Raw genomic sequence first — 18191 nt, 5'->3', positions numbered from 1 at the left:
GGTCTTTAATAACATTCAGAGCCATATATTTAGTCCTTTAAAAATAATTCTAGATTTCAAATTTAAAAGACTCTGATACATGTCTGGTTTTCCATATCTTTTAATATTTCATTCTCAGCATAAAATGAAAAAATAAAGCATAGTCTGTATCCCATCTGACTAGCAAAAAGAATTTTTTCTTTTCAGTTCCAAACTACATTATCTTAGACTTCTGCTTCTCTAGGCACTTGACTTTCAGCTGCACTTACACTGCTCTAACCACTCTTTCCTCACTGCATTTGTCTATGTATTCAACACAAAGAAGTAACTTCCACACAAATCTCCTTTACCTAATAAATACAGTGAGGCCAATGTACAGTCACTTCCTGAAAAACCTAAGGCAATTCACTTAATTTGGTATTATTTTTCCAGACAAAAGAACTCTAGCTGAGTACTCCACTGCATAAATATTTTTCCTATTTCAGCAAATACCAAGTCTTTTGCTTTCAAGGAAGTCAAATGCAAGAACTCCACTGCTTCTTACAGAGATTCCCTACACAGTCAATTTGAGGGGCACTACTAAGTATGGCCTTTAAAAGCAATCAAGCCAAATGCCAGAAATATATATACAATTTATGGTGAACACCACAGTATGAAGACTTTTTTTTTTTTTTGCCCTGTTTTGAAGGATTGTATTAATTCTCTTCTACCAGAGCAATGAAATTGCTGCTAACACTCAGTCCAAGGCAACAGGATCTGTGCCAAATAAATGATCAGAGATCAGTGACTAGTTACCACTGCTCTACAGAGAATTACTAAAAACCCCTTCCAAGTCAACAAGGGAATAAACTACCTCTACAAGGTATTTCTCTCCTAAACCCTGTTATTAGGTGGGCTTATGCCATGAGGCATGAGTGTTTACATACTTCCTAAAGAGTTTATAAGTCTTATCTAACATAATCCCTGCATTCTATAATCCTATCTGTTTAATGTATTTTAAGTGGGGAAAACTGCTGGAACCAATAGTATTTCAAAATGGAAGGCACTTCTAAAGCACAATCAAATGAACTGGACATCAAATGCAGAAGTAGTTTATGCTCAGATTAGACTTTCACTCAGATCAGGTACCCTAATGCTAGGTTTCACTGTAAGCTATATTTATCTGCATATGGATTTTTTTTTCTATCCACAGGACACTTTTGGCCACCACTTTAAAAAACTTTTAAAGAAAAGATAGATGAAACATTTCCAGCCTTTGTATGTGAATTTTTCAGTGAATACATGTTCTATCTGCAGCTTCTAAGCATAAATAGCTGTGAACTATTTCCCTTAAAAAAGAAATCTTTTCTCCCCTTGAAAAAGCAACACTATTTTACTAATCTGTCAGCAATTTCCAGCGTGTTTCACCTGCACATATAACCATGCAATAGTTACCTATTGTCATGAACTGCATTACCAGAAGCCTGTTCCCTATAATTAAATTTAGCCATTAGTCCCATTTTCCCCTTGTGTCTTTACATTATGATGAGATCCTAGAGTCCTCCTTTGACTCCAACCCAGATGGACCCACTGGGACCTCCTGGTTATCTACTCTTATCATGCCTCAAAACCTCCAATTAAAATACATAAAACTTAGCTGCTGCCTGCTGCAAACACTGGGCCGATACTCGGCAATGTCTGCTTACCAGGGAAAGCTTAGGGGGTGTTTTCCTCCTACTGCACATCTGCCATTGCTTCCCTCCTGGAGAACATGTCCATTCCTGCCTGTCCTCTCTCCTGCCTCCCTGGGCAGCACCAGTGTGCAATTAATGGCTTCTGCTCCTGAGGATACAGACCTTCTTCATCCCTTGCTTTCAAAGCAGTCACCAAATCCAGATGCTGAAATTAAGGCTACTTAATTAAGCTCCAAATTTCAGCAAACTGCAAACACGCAGCTCTGAACAGCATGGTCTAGATAGAAACACACTAGTTCCCCATCACTTGCTGAACAGACTTGGTTAAATAAAATCTAGGTCTTTGCTTTTTACAGCAGCACCTTTTCAGTACGGGTTTCTCATTTTACAAAAAAGTTGGAAATTTTTTTTTCTAGAGGGAACATGATATCAACTTAACTCAGTGTGGACAAACTTGTGGGTTGAAGAAGCAGAACAGCCTTCCCAGGTTAACAATTTACTGGTTTCCACAAATGAATGAGCACCACACATTTCTCATGTGAAAAATACCCTCCTGTACTCTCATAATGCTGCATGATTTCTGATTCTGACATTTTTACTAGGTTTTGGTTCTTGGATTCTATGCTGAAACATCCAAGGAGTGAACAATCCATAACTTCTAGAGAAGACTATAGGTAAAGCAGTCAGTATTTCTTTCTCTCCTTTTTATTCATTGATATTTAAACTATATTTACAATGTTGTGATAATTTCCAAACTGCAGTTCATAAATATAAAATACTGAAACGAAAGTGAAAGACTTTGGTCTTTGTACATAATCTTAAAGGAATTGTAAATTCAAAAAGGAACAATTAAAAAAACAACCCAAAACCAAGAGAGTTACATTCTGGGCAGAGGAACAACTAAGTTCCTGATTATACATACAAAGAACATCAAATTGTACCACACAGAATTAGGCAAACCCTGCCATAACTTAAGGGATGCACAGAACTCCTGTATCAATAAATATTCTGCTTTACAATGTTCCTGGATCATTTGAAGATGAGAAAGATTTGCAAGCCAAAGGTTTTTGGATACCAATCATCTGAAGATTCAAAGGTGTAAGCTCCTGGGTAAGTTACAGAGAAACAAAAAAGGAATCTTCAAAGCTACCAAATGAATTAAAAAATTAATAACAAACATCCCCTTCTCCCACACACAAATCACGTCAACAAGGACAACTCAGTGGGCCAGAAGCACTTACAGTGTCTGACGGACACTACACTGACTGGATCTTTTGTTTGCAAACACAGGACAAAACAAGTTCAGCATTTCTTCTCTGAGAATTCTCATGAATTCAAGCCCTCTCCCTCTGGCAATGAAGATATTTGCAACTGGTTTTCTTCAGACAAAATAAAAAATAAAGAGCATCTGCAACACTCTCTAGCTTAGCATCTCTGGTTAGTGCTGAGCCTCACTCACATCCATCTGAAGCCAAAGGTTTCCTCCCTGAAGTCACCTTCTCTCATCTAATGCTGCTCTAAAATGTTTATGCCACTTAGCTGTTTTTTTTTTAACCCAAGTTCCTTCTCATTTTTTGAGCGCAGCTGATTAAACCTGAACAACTGGGTTGTTGGACGAAATATGCTGTAGCTATGAAACGGTACAGCAGGGACCAGTTTCACTGTTAATTTAAAATGCTAGAATTAATTAGGTAGTGTAAATGAAGAATTTAATAAGCACACTTTACAACCACAAGTTCTGCTTTTATTAAACACCCCTGCCAAATGAAGGCAACTATCTTCAGTCTGTTTTTCCTTGTCTCATTCCCTTAAAATCTCTGCAGTGAAAAAAAAAAAACCCAAACCATTTTTGCTATTGCAACCCCTCCCCCATAATTAAAATGTATGCCTGACTTCCATCTCCTCTCTCAAGTCATTAGCATCTTTAAAAAATGCTACTGTATATCCTGCCTGTTCTGAGAAGCTACCAAACAAAACCCAAGTTTACGATTTTGGGTTTTGAATACCAAATTAAAGGCTGTCTTAGAAGCTGTCATTCCTATTCAACTCAGTGTGGTGTACTACCAAATTAGCATAGTTCTTTAGTAAAGGAATATGCTTGTTTTAACATGTGCCTTTCCAAAGCGAGGGGGCAACTTCACAAACCAATTTTATTAAAAACTCCTACTACTGTTCTAAGACTGCAAAAAGATTTGGAGCAGATGACTATTCCTGTCATACATTGTTTAACCAAATTTAAAATTAATAAAAGAGTTCAGGTCATGAGTTTCATTAGAGAGATCCAGTATGTTTTAACAGACTTTCTATAACACCTTTTGCCTCCTTGAAAAAAAACATTTCAGAAGACTCAACATTATTCCAAAAAAAACCCAAAAAAACCTTTGCATCTCCTTGACAGGGGAAATAGAATCTTTTACATGAGCCAATTCAATGCTGCCTAGCTTCAGAAATACATTTGAGGTTTTCTACTACGGTGTTGCCAGGATAACTGTTTAATCATTATTTGGTTTATGACCTTTTCTATTTTTCTTGAAGCAAGCTCTCTCTACAGCTTTTTATTCTGAATTTTGTTTGATTTGCCTGATAATTCAGCCCAGCAAGAAGGAAGCAAACTTACAATATATGAAGACAAACCAGACTTCTAATAGAAAAAACAGTACATTTGTTTGAAGGCATAACGAAACAGAGCATGCTTAGCTTAGATTTATTAAAGCCACAAAATTTTCAACAAACAATGAAAAATCCAAAGGCAGACAAAATCTAAACTGTTTCACATCTTCACTGCTTCAGCAATAGCTTAAGAATTTCACTGGGGTTTTTTGCCATAGAGCTTTCACTGTCAGAAAAAATACTTCTATTGGTTTTTAATAAGGAGAAAGCAAAGAACCCCTGAAAAGCCAGTCACTCCTCTAGCAGCCTATTGGCATACCTTCACCCCTCCCCTCCCAAAAAAACCAATCCAGGGGCCTAATGAAGAACATGCTTACACGATGATGATCCAGAAAGATGAGCTGGCTATGACCTCAGTGCATTTCCATTTTGTTACTCTCCATGTTCTAAGAACCTTAAAAACATGAACTGCTTCTGGCAAAGGGCTGCATTTGCTTTACTAACTCTGAATTCAATGTGAGGAATGAGCATGCATCCTCAAATTCAGTAATGCACAATGCCTTGATAACAGGCCTGAAAACCTTGGCAGATGAAATTCCGTTTTCAAAACCAGCACAGATAATTTGGAGAACCTTTTTTTTTTTTAAATCTGGCTTTTTTGTACTTGTATCACCACTTAAAACAACATGTAGGGGTGACGTCCTCAGGGCATCTGTGTAAGTTTTTTTTAAGGAATGGTTCCTTTAAAGTATTTTAGTGATCAAAGATTTATGCACTTCGTATGGAAAGAAAAAGCATAGGCAAAAAAACTACCCGAGAATATGTCAGAAGATCATATAGCAAATTTCTCACATCTTCAAACAGAAATACAAAGCCTGGAGATGGAATGAAACAAAAAGAATACTGTTCCTAGCTGATGAAGTAATGGCTCTCTGTCCAAAGACAACCCATTCCCTATGAAAACAACATCAAGTATCTAAAGTCTTGAAAATATATTGTAAGAACATTATGAATTTGAGAGATAGTATAAGAAGTAAAAGCTCATGAAACCTAAGATCAGAATTCAAGCTAGGCACCCTAGACTCCTGCAGATGAAGGTTTCATTTCTGCCTGAAATAGCTGAACTAACCTGCAGTTAAATTTTTCAGATCATTTTCAGAATAGAAGAAAAACAAAGGTCTGTAAAAAAAAATAAAATAAATAAAAAGTCGATTCCATTTTTCCATCTTTTTAGAACACCCGAAGCTGCGGCCAAATCAGATTTATTGCAATAGATACATCATGGTCAACGTGCTAAAGAAAGCTCTGCTGGACTACACTTGTGAGGACTCAAGCTGCCCTGCAGCTACTGCCATTTGTTATGTGCCTCGTGTTCAACCAGAGCATTGCTGTGTGTCAGGAAGTAAATAAAAAAGAAGCATTGCATGTTGAAAAGCACTAAGCAGATCATCCTAATGCTGCCAATACAATGGCTGCCAGGATGCTACAGAAACAGGTACGAAGGTTTGCATTTTAATTCCTCATCCTCCCATGGTGCCTCCTCCCACAGAGCACACACCCAAGTTGCCAGGAGAGCCTCTGAGGGGAGCTGACGCCTTTTCTGGAACCCTTTCCCTCCCAAGGCTGCTGCTCTCTGTGCTAAACATAACAGCCCTGGTGATGCACTGAACAGCAGTGAAATTTCAGCTGCTCCCACCTACGGTGTGAGTAGACACACAACCTATAAAACTAACCTATAAAGCAAGCTATAAAAGCTGATTGTTCATCCCATCTTGTGCACCAGTGAATTCCTGGCTGCGGCAGCAAGGATGTGGATTAGGCCAGGTGCATCTGCACCCATCCACACCTCCTCTAGTGACAGTGCAGACACTTCTTGTTGAGGCAGCATCTGCCATGGGAGGCTTTTATTCCTTCTCTGATTCAGAGCACCACGGTCAATAAGCTGTGATGGACATGCAGCCCCACCTCACCTTACAGTGTTCTTAAACAGGCAGAAATCTAATGAGGGTCTGGTAAAGCTCAAATGTCAGAGTCAGAATTAGGAACTGTCAGCTGGCCCAAGCCATTCAGACAAGTCCATGTTCAATAAAATGAGAATGAACAGGAAAGCAAAGGCCACTGGCTAAGCTCTCCTGCGAGAAGCTGCACAGTGTGTAACACACATCCAGACTGGCAATGTTCAGACTTCTCCCTCAGATGTGCAGAGGATGAGAGACAGACAAGGGGCTTCTCAGCAGTTCTAGATCCAGTGTGCAGCACTGAAAACAAAAGGCTTGCCCCTGAAGTTTAGCACTGCATCTGCTGCAGTGTTCCCTGTGTGAGCACTTGCAGTACAAGCACCAAGGTTCTGCTGACCCCAGATATAAGCTGACCCTAACGCAGGCAAAGTCCGCAACACGAAGCGCTTACCTGTGATTTTGTCTCTCACGAGCTTGCAGGATTCGATTTCACCAATGCTCCCAAAGAGACTCCTGAACTCCTCTTGGGTCATGTTCTGGGGTAAATAGTTGACTATGAGGTTGGTTTTGCTGTCATCTGTAGCAGCCCCTGTCTGCATGGGGGAAGGGCAGTTTCTACTGTTGCTGGAGGGTCCATTGGTTGTATTGGAAGTAGGGCCATTCGACACCTGAGGCTCCATGGTGCTAATTATCTGCAGCAAAATAAGAGAAAGGGGGAAAAAAACCACCCTTAAGTTTCATAGATACAATAGCTATTTTTAAAGATACTCACAAACGAATGAGTAGGTAGCATTCATGGCCAATTTAGATACTTCAACAAAAAAGCCCGGCTTGATTCCTCTGTTATTGTTGCAAAGTAGGTCATGCTAGTCTTTGGCTGTGAGCATATACTAAGATGCAGTTAAAAAACCTTTTTTTGTTAATGCGAAGCTGATTTCTGCTTTCATCACGCAGCCATTTTCACAAATGTAAATTTAAACCACATAAATTTAATTATAATTTAAGGTAATAATCATAATTAAAATTATAGTTCCATTAAATCAGATGAAGTAAGTGTATGGCTCTATATGAAAAGGTAAAATATTTTACCTATTTAATAACTGTATCACAGAGTGCAATGACAACAACATTAACCAGGCACAGTCAATCTGCACAGTGTCGTCACTCAGCTTGCCTTCAATTAATAAACTCGGTGTCCCAAGACATACCATTTACTGGTTCCAGTGATGACCTATATTCTCCACCTATATTTTTCACTAATGAACTGACACCTCTTTAAATAATAAAGCCCTGGATTTGCAATCTTCACAGATACAAAGGTCTTCAGATATTTACTAGAATCAAAAAGGGTTTAATCAAAGAAAGGCTTATCAGGCACAGGTGAAGGCTGGAAGTATAACAAGCACATCTATCTTGAAACACAAAACTCCAGTTTTCACAGAGGAGACTCAAATAGACCTTTCCAAAAAACAACAAATAACAATCCAGCTTAGCAAAGTGTGTTGCAGGACAGTAGCCCCATTGTCACCAGTGCCACCCATCACGTGAGCAAAGCTGCCTGCATGTTTATCTGCAGAACACAAGTTTTCATCCCAAAACTGCACACACAGGCAACGGAAGCAGAAAAACCTGGGTACTTCAAGCTTTTTCTGTATAATTTGACTCTACCATGGCTTCTAGCCCCATCTTCACTGTCACCAGTAATGCCAAAGGAAGGGCATCATCTTAGTCTCAAATCTGGATAAATTAAAGCCGTGTAAATGGTGGCTTTTGCTGTCTGCTGTGAAATTTGTGATGTGCAGCTTCACTGGAATCGAAGATCATCCCTTGGATGGGCTCAGCCTCCCTCCACCAGAGGGTCACTGATGCAAACTGCTGCCCCAGGCAGGAGATTCCACTGCCCAGGGACAGTGACAAACATGGGAGAACAGAGGGCTAAGGCATCACACACTCTGAACCTGGTATTCTTCCGATCCTGTAATTATTATAATTACTAAAGACTTAATTTGCTTTCTTTTTTAAATCCAGGGAGGTACATATTGTGACAAATTAGGCCTGTAATTCAGGAGGATAGGGACACATACACACACCCCAAAAAAGGGTGTCTATTCTAAAATTAACTGCAAGAGGGTGGCTCAGAGTCTAAATAGGTTATATTCTGGTCATGTCTTTTTTTTTAATTGAAATGCTTCAGTGTTAGTTTAATGCCTCATTTAGGATATAACCCTCTTTTTTATCAATGGAAATAAGTTTTGAATTACCATTATTTTTATTATCAAGCCCAGGAATAGCTACTTGGTTTAACAGCTTTTAAATAAAAAGAAGCCTTGCCACATTGTGCTTAACAGAAATGCCTTAAAACCACACAGCAGAATCATTTTGAAAATAAACTGCACAAAAATAGTCACTTCTTGAAAGACATGGGCATATCCAAACCAGAATCCCCCTGCCAATTTTACCAGCCACGTGGCACCAAGTACTTCTGGCATCCTTGGCCAAGCTGTGCCAGCCCCACACACTCTTCCTTCGAGATTCCCCCTTCTACCCGGCATCGGCCATACTTCCTTCGTTCCATCCATGTATTTACTCACACGTACTACTTAAACGCTTCAGATGCTGCTAAATCTGTTTAGCTCGGGATTCCAGCTGGAAGATCATCCTTTGATCTCCGCACCTCCGCGACCCCACGGCAGACGCGGGCTCTGAGCTCCACCAGCAGCTGCTGCGGGGCCGGGGTTCGCACCCCACGGCGGCCGCGCTCCAGCTCAGCACAGCCTGCTCCTACGGGCTGCATCCGCATCCACTCGGTTCAAACTGGGGGAAAAAAATCCCAGTTCCGACGCTACCGCGCAGTCAGAGGATGAGTGAAGCAGCTGACACGGTTAATGGCAGCTTCCCATGTGCCTTTACATCGCTGGACCATATTCTTCCCAACATAAAACCCCACAAGATAAGCTGCAGTTTTAGGGACTGATCCTGCCCCTCTGGAGCTGGCAGGAATACCAGACCACCGGTTTCAGTTTCAGCAGAAGCAGGACTTCTGCACAACACACCGAGGAAGGTACATCATCTATTCTTAGCAACAGACTCAAAAGCTATCTATAGTTCCCCGCAGTAGACAATAACCCTGGATCTTTTAAAATCTGTGAAAGAAAACAAAATTCCAAACTGGTTGGTGTCCTACTTAGGCATTTTGCAAATGCTTTTTACTTAAATTTGCAGCATCCATACCTTCCCCACCAAGCAAAGGAACAGAATTCAATCCAAGACATTTAAAACAGTCGGAACATTAAGAGTAAGCTGCTCGGTAAAAATCTGTTCCCGAACAAGTACATTTCCTCATATACTTCAAAGTATCTTGGCATAAACTAATTTTGCACCAGGTGCCAGGTTTTCTTCCTAGTTACTCTCAACTCCAATTAGGTTGTCTTGATTTTTTAATAGTAGAAAGGAAAACCAAGGCACTTATCTGCCCTTCAAATTATTGCCAAGTCATAGGTTACTGAAAATCCATTTGCTATATACATATTAAAAAAGAGATAATGGATAAAGAGAAATGTTGAAGAATTATTAAAGGCATTTCTGATAAAGGATTTCAGGTTTTTTTTTTAACTGCATGATTTTAAGTCTCCATTTACAGAGTGATTTCTGTGCAAAAGCAGTTCTGTAGCAGAGCTTGCCTTCGAAGTTCTCACAGGTACAAAGGACTAACTCATGCTTTAGGTGTGCATACTGACTCCTGCCATGAGTAAAGACTTACAGTGGTAGGGCTAACAACAAGGTAAGCCCTGGCTCTCCTTCCCAGACATTGGGTCCTGTCCCCAGCATGCCTGAACCTCAAACCCTGGGCAGAGTTCAGTGTGCATGCTCTGGGATGTTTATCGTCAAGCACTGTTATTAATATTAAGTAGCTGTTGATTCCACATCAGTCAGCACATTACATAACAGGAAGATTATTTATTCAAATAGATTTCAACATGACAGTCGCTGTATGCTTTTTTTCTCTATCCACAACACTAAGATTTAAATTTTTAATTCAATACCTGTATCACAATGTGAACATTTTTAAAATCAATACTCCAGTTTCCAGGGCACACAGTTAACTTACTATGTTTTAATTAGGGGTAATAACTTTTTTAAATACAGGAAAGTACTGGGCTGCAATTAAATTCTACCAAAATATCAAAGAAGGCTCTAAGGCTGCCTAACTCATGAAGTGCTTATCTGGATACAGGCAAAACAAATGTTGAAAATTCGAGAGTGACTTAACCTCAATGTTCATTTTTTAAAAACAAAACATACTGTTATCCCTGAAGGTATTCTTAAACCTCCATAAGCAAGTAAAATTAGCAATATCTGTGCTCTGAGCAACATCTTTTGGTAGACCTTTTCTGACCCAATTTAGGCAGTTACTACTGGTCCTGAAATATTACAGTGCAAATGTCATGTGTGATGACATTCACATGCAACTGGTATAAAGAGGCATTTTATTTTTTGGGGGGCAATAACTTGCCAAACCCCCAATACTGCAATATGATACTCCATATATATAGTAATAGTATCTTTGAAGAAGAATAAACTGCATTTATTGCTAATAGACCTTGGATCATTTAGCCACCAATAACCTAAATATTCTAACACTGACAAATACTATCTCTGATAGAATTTCAACACTGATTTTCTAAGTTACACATTTCAAATTGTGCATGCATTTCATCAGACTGCTGCTTTTAAAAATGACGATTTCCTGGTGTACTACTTTTCTCACTATGGTAATGTATCAGCAAAGTACAAGGTATTTTAGTTTGACAGATTTCACAAATAAATGCTTTGGGGAAGACAACATAAGCTTTGCCAGTGTTTTGCAAAACAGTGCTTTACCAAAAGGCTTGGTATAAACCACTCCCACAGAGTATCTGCCACAAACACCCATTAGAGCAATTCCTACATTACTAAGGTTTCAGAAATACTTCTGTCACATCTTCATTGTTTTTTTCAATTAATGCAATTAATTTCAACTTATTCCTGCTAAAATATTAGCTCCAACAATAATGCAAAAAATACCTGTATGTATAAACACAACTATTACAATTATAAACTATTACAAGCTGGAGTAACTGACACTAATCTTCATTTATTACAGTAAATGTGTGACATCCATCTACCATTACAAAGCACAGTTAATGAATCATTTGGAAAACTACCCACAGACTAAGACAGCCTTATCTCCCTACTGCATGCATAAGCAATAGCCAATGGCTCAATAAATGTAAATATAAATTTTTTATATTACAAAATTTGCTATCAGCAGTCTAAAAGAAGGTCTGCATGTTGAACTGAGGCTGTCACATATGTACACTGAAAGTAGCTTGCATTCAGCAAATAATCAGCACCCATTCTTGATACCTGAATTATGTATACTCCACTGACCATGTTCCACAATAAACAGAAACTGATTTTCTATGTATAAAAAAAGCCACAATTAAGAATAAGTTATTTATAGGCGCTAAAGAGAAGTGTTTTTAAACATACAGCAAACAATATTTTTCTAAAATCAAAATCTGAAAAAAATTCTAAACCCCAGAAAATTCATGCAGACATATCCATTTTGAAGACTTAGAAGTCAAAAAAGTTAGCTATGAATAATGAACTGTTCACAGCACCTAAATGCCAAGAAAAATGATCATGGCAAATTACACCTCATGAAGAATTAATGAGGTCTAATTTTATATTATTTCTAAGTGTTCATTAATGAACAAACTCAGAACATTCTCCCATAAAAAAGAGTTTAGATAAATAATGCAAAGCTCTTACTTTATCAAAAAAAGCTCTTTAATTAGCATTGCAAGTTGTTTGCTTTTACAAGTGAAAACAAATGGTGCCATGGCAGAGGTCCCACAGCCATCCCGTGAAAAACGATGACAAAAGAAGAAACAAACAAAACCTCTCTAAGAAAATAAATGTAGACTCACAAAGGTTTCCCTCATACAATGAGAAACAGGCTTTAACTCCCTGCATATCTGCTCTTTTGAATGCAAGTCAGCACAGTACAAATCTGTTCCCTTAGAACTTTTCTGCAGGTGACAAAATCCCCACTTCCAGGAGCTGCCTGCCCAGTCCATCCACAGCCTTGCCATCTGCTGAGCCATGAAGAGCCAAAGCCAGGAGGTTGGTCCATGGGCACGGTCCATGAGCAGAACACACAAACACATCCAGGTCCCTCAGCCCTGCTCCAGCCCAGGAACCCCACCCCAGTTTAAAATGCACCCACTGCTTCTCTCTCCACCGACATTTAGCACATTCTTGCAGAATGAGGCACTGGATCACAAAACGTTCAGGATACATCATGCCACCTTCCCACAGGAGCGTTAAAGGAAAAGAACAAAGTGATTTTAAGCGTTCCTTGGTTCAAAACCACGACTGCAGCCAGAGCAAGAAGCGGGTGCACCTGAACCACACGTGGGCTTCTGTCTAAAGTGACTTCAGGCGTGGCAAGTGATGCTCTGTGTGCAGCTCCAGTACAGGTTCTTAACTGTAACAACTGTCAAATTTCACTGTCAATTACATTTTTATTATAGCTTATATATTGCACACTAGACTTGACTATTATTTACCTAATAAATACATCATGAACATGAAATAAAGGAGGAAAATGAAGCTTTTTAGTCTAATCTGCCTGGAGGCAAATCCAATACCCCAGAAACAAATCATTATCTAACCCTCCATATTTTGACATGTTCCCCACTCATATGCACTTCTACATGCTGCTACATCTTTACCCTCCTTGGAGTAGAAGTCATATTTAATATTTTGAATACAGACATAGCTGAAAGTCTCAGAAAACTAGCAATCTCTGGCTCTTATGGCACAGATATGGCCATCTTGCTTTCAGAGTTGCTGCACTCAGGTTGAAATGGCATTCAAACATTTTCAGCAAATCCACATTTATGGGTGCCACAATAATTGTTCAGAGCTCACAAATGATCCAAATGGAGAAGACAACAAGTGCATGCATTTTAAGATGCAAACCTCAGCTCAAATAAAGGAGAAAAAAATATTTTCTTCAGCAGCTAAATTTATCTTGAACCAGACCATTATACGCTTTTGCATGAATATGCTAAAGCAAAATATTCTGCAGTGAAATGAATGCAAAGTTTATTGGCAATATTACTTGTTATCACAGCAGTGTGTGAAGGACATAACCCATGGCAGCACCAAGTTGTGCTGTACAAATGGGCAGTAAGGCAGGGACTTGCTGCTCTACCAACACAGTGACAAAAAGCAGAAAGGCAAAACCTGTTATTTTTTTATTCCAGATTTCACAGAAATTAAATAAAAAAAGATCAGATGAAAGTATCTAGGCAAACTGCTGAAGTTACACAGAAAGCTGTGGCAACCCCATAATGCACCACCCTACCCTCAAACCTGGCCCACTGCTAAAGTACAACTCCTAACAACCTTATGAAAAAGAAAACCAGTGTAATAATGATGCACCAAACTGCAGGTTTTTTTGAGTTTCAGATAAATGTGTTCTGTTCCCACAAAGCATGGACTCTACAGTTTTTTTCAAAAGAGAATGAGTGGGGGGGAAAAAGTAGACACCAAAATAAGTCACAACTATTTCAACATCAGTAGCTACTAGTTGAGCAGTAGGGGAAAACACTCTAGGAACCTCACATCCAATAACTACACTAAAGATAGGAACAAAGGCACCATATCGCACACTTTGCATAATCTCTTACTCTTCCTGCAAGTACTCTGGGGGTAAGAAATTGGAGGAGGAGAACTACAATTATCATTCATACAGCTCAGCACTCTGCAAAGCTCAGAGGAAACACGCAGGACTGGGGAGCAGGTGCACAGACAAGCACTCCATGCACAGCAGTTTCTGGGAAGTGTGGCACATTTTGTAAGGACAACAATATTTGCCCGGAAGCAGAATATAGTTATAGTTCTGTGTTGTATATTACCTTAACTCACAAAATGGGATATTCTTTATGAACTTCTACTGAGCTTTACTTTCAACTATTTCCAGCTTTTTCTTTTCTCTTGCAAAGATTATCAATAAACTATGCCTATCGGAAACCTCAGAGGTGTTTGGCTCTATTCTTCTTCTATATTCCAGTATCTTATCCACAGCAACCACACTTGGAAATGGTGAGGAAGAAAGTGGTGTAATAGGTGATGGGCACAGAGATTTCCTTCTGTCCCTGGATGAGGGTTGTCCTTTTTATTAAGGCCAACTGACTTCTGGAATGCTGGCCAGTTATACCCTACTTCATTAAGAATGGTTTCACCAAAATTTGTGATAACTCCTACCATTAAACGCAATTCATACATGAAGAGATGGGAAAACACAGCCTTGATTTCACAGCATTTAAACACCACTCTGGAACACAGCTTTGGAGAAAGCCATCACCAGAAACACCGAGAGAGAAAAACAGATGTATCCTGTCTATTTAGGTGGGTTATCCAACCAGCTCAGCTTAAAAACCCTTACAACCACTTCTATCCCACAGACCACAGCCTGCAGCAGAGGCTGGTGGCAGGAAGGTGTCCTACTTCGGTCCTGGGACACGGCCATCAGTGGCTCCTGCCCACCCACATCTCTGGGGGTCACCCGCCGCCTCTGCTCAAAGGTCTGCACTATTTTTGAACTGAAATAAAGACAACACGGTCAGGCTTTCAGTTCTGAAGGAACATCTATTTCTTCTTCAGTCACACTTCTACTTCTGCCAAATTCATACCAGGCAACCCTGTGCCTAAAATTTTACAAGGGCCTCATTTCAGTAATTTCATCATTCCAGATTGCTTCTTATTCCCTCCTATCTTTTCACTAAGGCTACTACTTACTCTCTCAAGATGCATATGAAGGCTAAAGGGGTCCAAAAAAAAAAATCTCAGTAAAAAGAAGTCTTTCTCTGATTGACACTCCAGGCCAAAACTTGATTAACCATCCTCTTTCTCCATGGGACGCAATTTATTAGATACCACAAAGGCAAGAGGTCTCCCAATGACTGCACTGTCCCTCTTGAAAAAAAGAGAACAGAAATCATAGTTGAAATCTGTTAACAGGGTGATAGAAAACCAGATAGACCATCAAAAACATTAAGTACATGAGGAAAACTCTAAAAGACTGAAAAGGGTCTCAAAAGCCTACATGTTAGACAATAAGAGCATGGTAAAGATCTACATTTAAGACAGATTCTCAGTCTAAAGGACATGCAGCCTAAAAATACACTGAAATGAAAGCAAAGGAAATTGAGAGAGTATTTTTATATTTCTGGTTACTTTCTGGATTTTATTTTTAGCTCAATTTTGTTTCCTAATCACTACTCACTTGTTTGGTTTACTGACTCTATTACTGAGTTATATATTGCTAATCTGTAACTGAATTCTATTACTGCCTTGAGAATATGTATGTAGCACTGTGTACTGACGCATAGATTCCCACGGGGACGTACATGTTCATGTAAGAAGCAGACAGCTGCAAGTCTTCAGCTGCTGCAGACCTGTCACAATTCCACTTTATGGTTTTTTTACTCTTTAAGAAAATAATCTAGAATAATTTGCAACCCTGGAGTTTAGACAATGAAACCTGTGTTATGAGCCATACAGAAACCTAAAAACATCTACTTACCAGAAGGCAAAGCAAAGCAAGGACAGCGCGGGCTCTCCGTGAAGCCTAGGAACATCCAACCCCCCACTGCTGTTATTTCTACTGAAGTTCTAGAAACAAAAAGCTACAATTTTTAGAAGCCCTTCAGCGATTCAATATTCATTAAAGTTCACTGCAATAGGATTTCAGCTCCTAAGCCATAAGCTCTTCTGAAAATGTTGCCCATATATTTTTCATGCAAAGACGGGTTTATATTAGGCAGGAATGGATGGCTTAGCAAAACACACGCCCCAACCAGGATGTTTTAAGGCTCTGTCCTCAACAGGACCTTAATGAAGACACACTGCTAAATGCAATTAGGAAACACTAATCAACATGTGTACATCTCAACTGCTGGCAACAGCATCTCTATGGATACTGCAGCTTGCAGGTCTAAGCGAGACAGACCCCAAAATAGAAACTATGATGTTCAGCTAACTCCTATCTCCACCATTAGAAATGTTTGCCTGCTGCAAGCTATCAGTATTTCTCTTAAAACTTAACTGGACTAGTAATAAAAAAAGAAGTTTATATTTTTTCCACAATTCATCTGTTAGTCTACAGCTCTGTACCACATTGACATTGCTTATGGAAATAACCTTCTCATAAAACAGAAGCATTCTTACTTCTGTAACATACCTATGGTAGAAAAAGTTACAATGAATTACTGAAAATAACATGCCATCACCATCATAAAGATGGTGAGCTGATAATAGAAACTGTATACTAGAGAAGCTCCTGGGAGGAAAATAATCAGAAATCACCTTTGAGTAAGCAGTGGCAGCTGTTTACTCTGATGGCCTCACAAAACTACCTACAGAATAGCTTAAATAAGTAAGTTTTAAAGTACTGCATGGGATAAATATCTCAGTAATGCTTAAATTCAAAAAATCTTATGCATGACAGCATCTATGCTAAGCACAAAGACACATTATTATAGATTAGGAATATATTATTTATCAATAAAGGACAAAATATCAACTACATATCTGCCACAGGGCAGGCTAACAGACCCTTGTATTTCATCCTAGATAAACTATTAATCTCTGTACTACAGAAGAGAAGCATGTCACAGGGCCAACCCAAACACCTTCCTTAATAAATGTAAATTAACAAACATAGCCTGAACAGCAAGGAATTAAAAATGTACCAAAATTCCTCTTAAAAAGGTGAGCAGACCTTATGGATAATAATCCCAGGGTTGTAACACAATTCTGCTCAAGCACCCAATAGGAGCCCCGCCAAGCTCAGTCCCAGTTCAGGTGCCTGGGGACAGGGGGGAGCCCAGACCACCCCAGCTGTCCTGACTCCCAAGCCCCATAAATGACACTTCACTTAGATGTCAAAAAGCAACTGGAAATACAACAGCCACTATTAGAGATCAGCAGGGAGAAACGTCCTAAGAGCCTAAACACATATGAACTAATGCTTGAGTATTAAAGTGGTCAAATCAACCAAATTACTGTCCTCTATTGGCTGTGCTTTCCTTACAACATGCAGCAGCCACAGGCAGGTACTTTAAGCCTGGAGCTGGATCCACTTCCATCCATTTCACCTCAAACAAGCTGGTGACCAAAGTGACACTGTCATCATAAAAACCACTACATCACCTAAGCACTCTGGCCATGGAGATACTCAGCCCAAGTGTCCTGGTCCAGCCTGGTGCTGAAATGCTGGGGGAGAACGTGGCTCCTCCAGCAGCCGCATCGGCTACGCACAGCTGCAAAGCTCCTTGATCACCACAAAACATCACACAAATAATATTCACTTTTGCACTTAGCAAAGATTAACGATGGAAATTAAACTCATTTTCTATCCGAGGATTTACATTTGTGAGCACTTCTTTCAGTAGTTGGGTGATGACAAGCACAGACAATAAAAAAAGGATTCTAAAAATACACTACTCTTTTTCCCTGGATTAGTGTGTCTACAGTTAAATATAAACTGTGCTCTATAAATTATCAAACACAATGTCAAATTCTGAAGTGCTCTCCGGAATCTCTCACAGAACACACGAAATACAGAATGATAATTTTGTCCTGGCCCAGTTAGTCTAAAGAACAATATGCTACTGTGCTGGATCACGGAGTTAGTTCCTATCAACGGCCACACTAAAAATGGCCACAGCCACCACCGTAGCTGCACACTGAATTTTTCAGGACCCTCTGCATCGAGCAAAGAGTTTAATTCCCTGAACAGCTGCTCTCACAGGAAGGGAATCGACAGCAACATTGTCACAGTATAGCTGGCACAGGCATATTAGGAAGAATTTCCAGCATTCATGCTTTCTGCTAAAAATCAACTTCCCCCTAC

The 18191-nt window shown here is 39.5% G+C and overlaps 1 protein-coding gene across 1 annotated transcript in view; it reads right to left on the bottom strand.

Moving 5' to 3' along the window:
• Window positions 1–18191, bottom strand: part of ELAVL4 (ELAV like RNA binding protein 4) — a 60800-nt gene that overhangs the window by 35662 nt on the left and 6947 nt on the right. The window contains exon 2 of the mRNA XM_058842653.1: window positions 6672–6912. Coding sequence (XP_058698636.1) covers window positions 6672–6912 — 241 coding nt within the window. The remainder of the gene's footprint in view (window positions 1–6671; window positions 6913–18191) is intronic.

The sequence above is a fragment of the Poecile atricapillus genome, chromosome 7 (assembly GCF_030490865.1).
Source record: "Poecile atricapillus isolate bPoeAtr1 chromosome 7, bPoeAtr1.hap1, whole genome shotgun sequence".
NCBI classification, from domain to species: Eukaryota; Metazoa; Chordata; class Aves; order Passeriformes; family Paridae; genus Poecile; species Poecile atricapillus.
The sequence above is the reverse complement of the archived record's forward strand: the minus strand, read 5'-3'. Positions and strand labels throughout refer to the sequence as shown.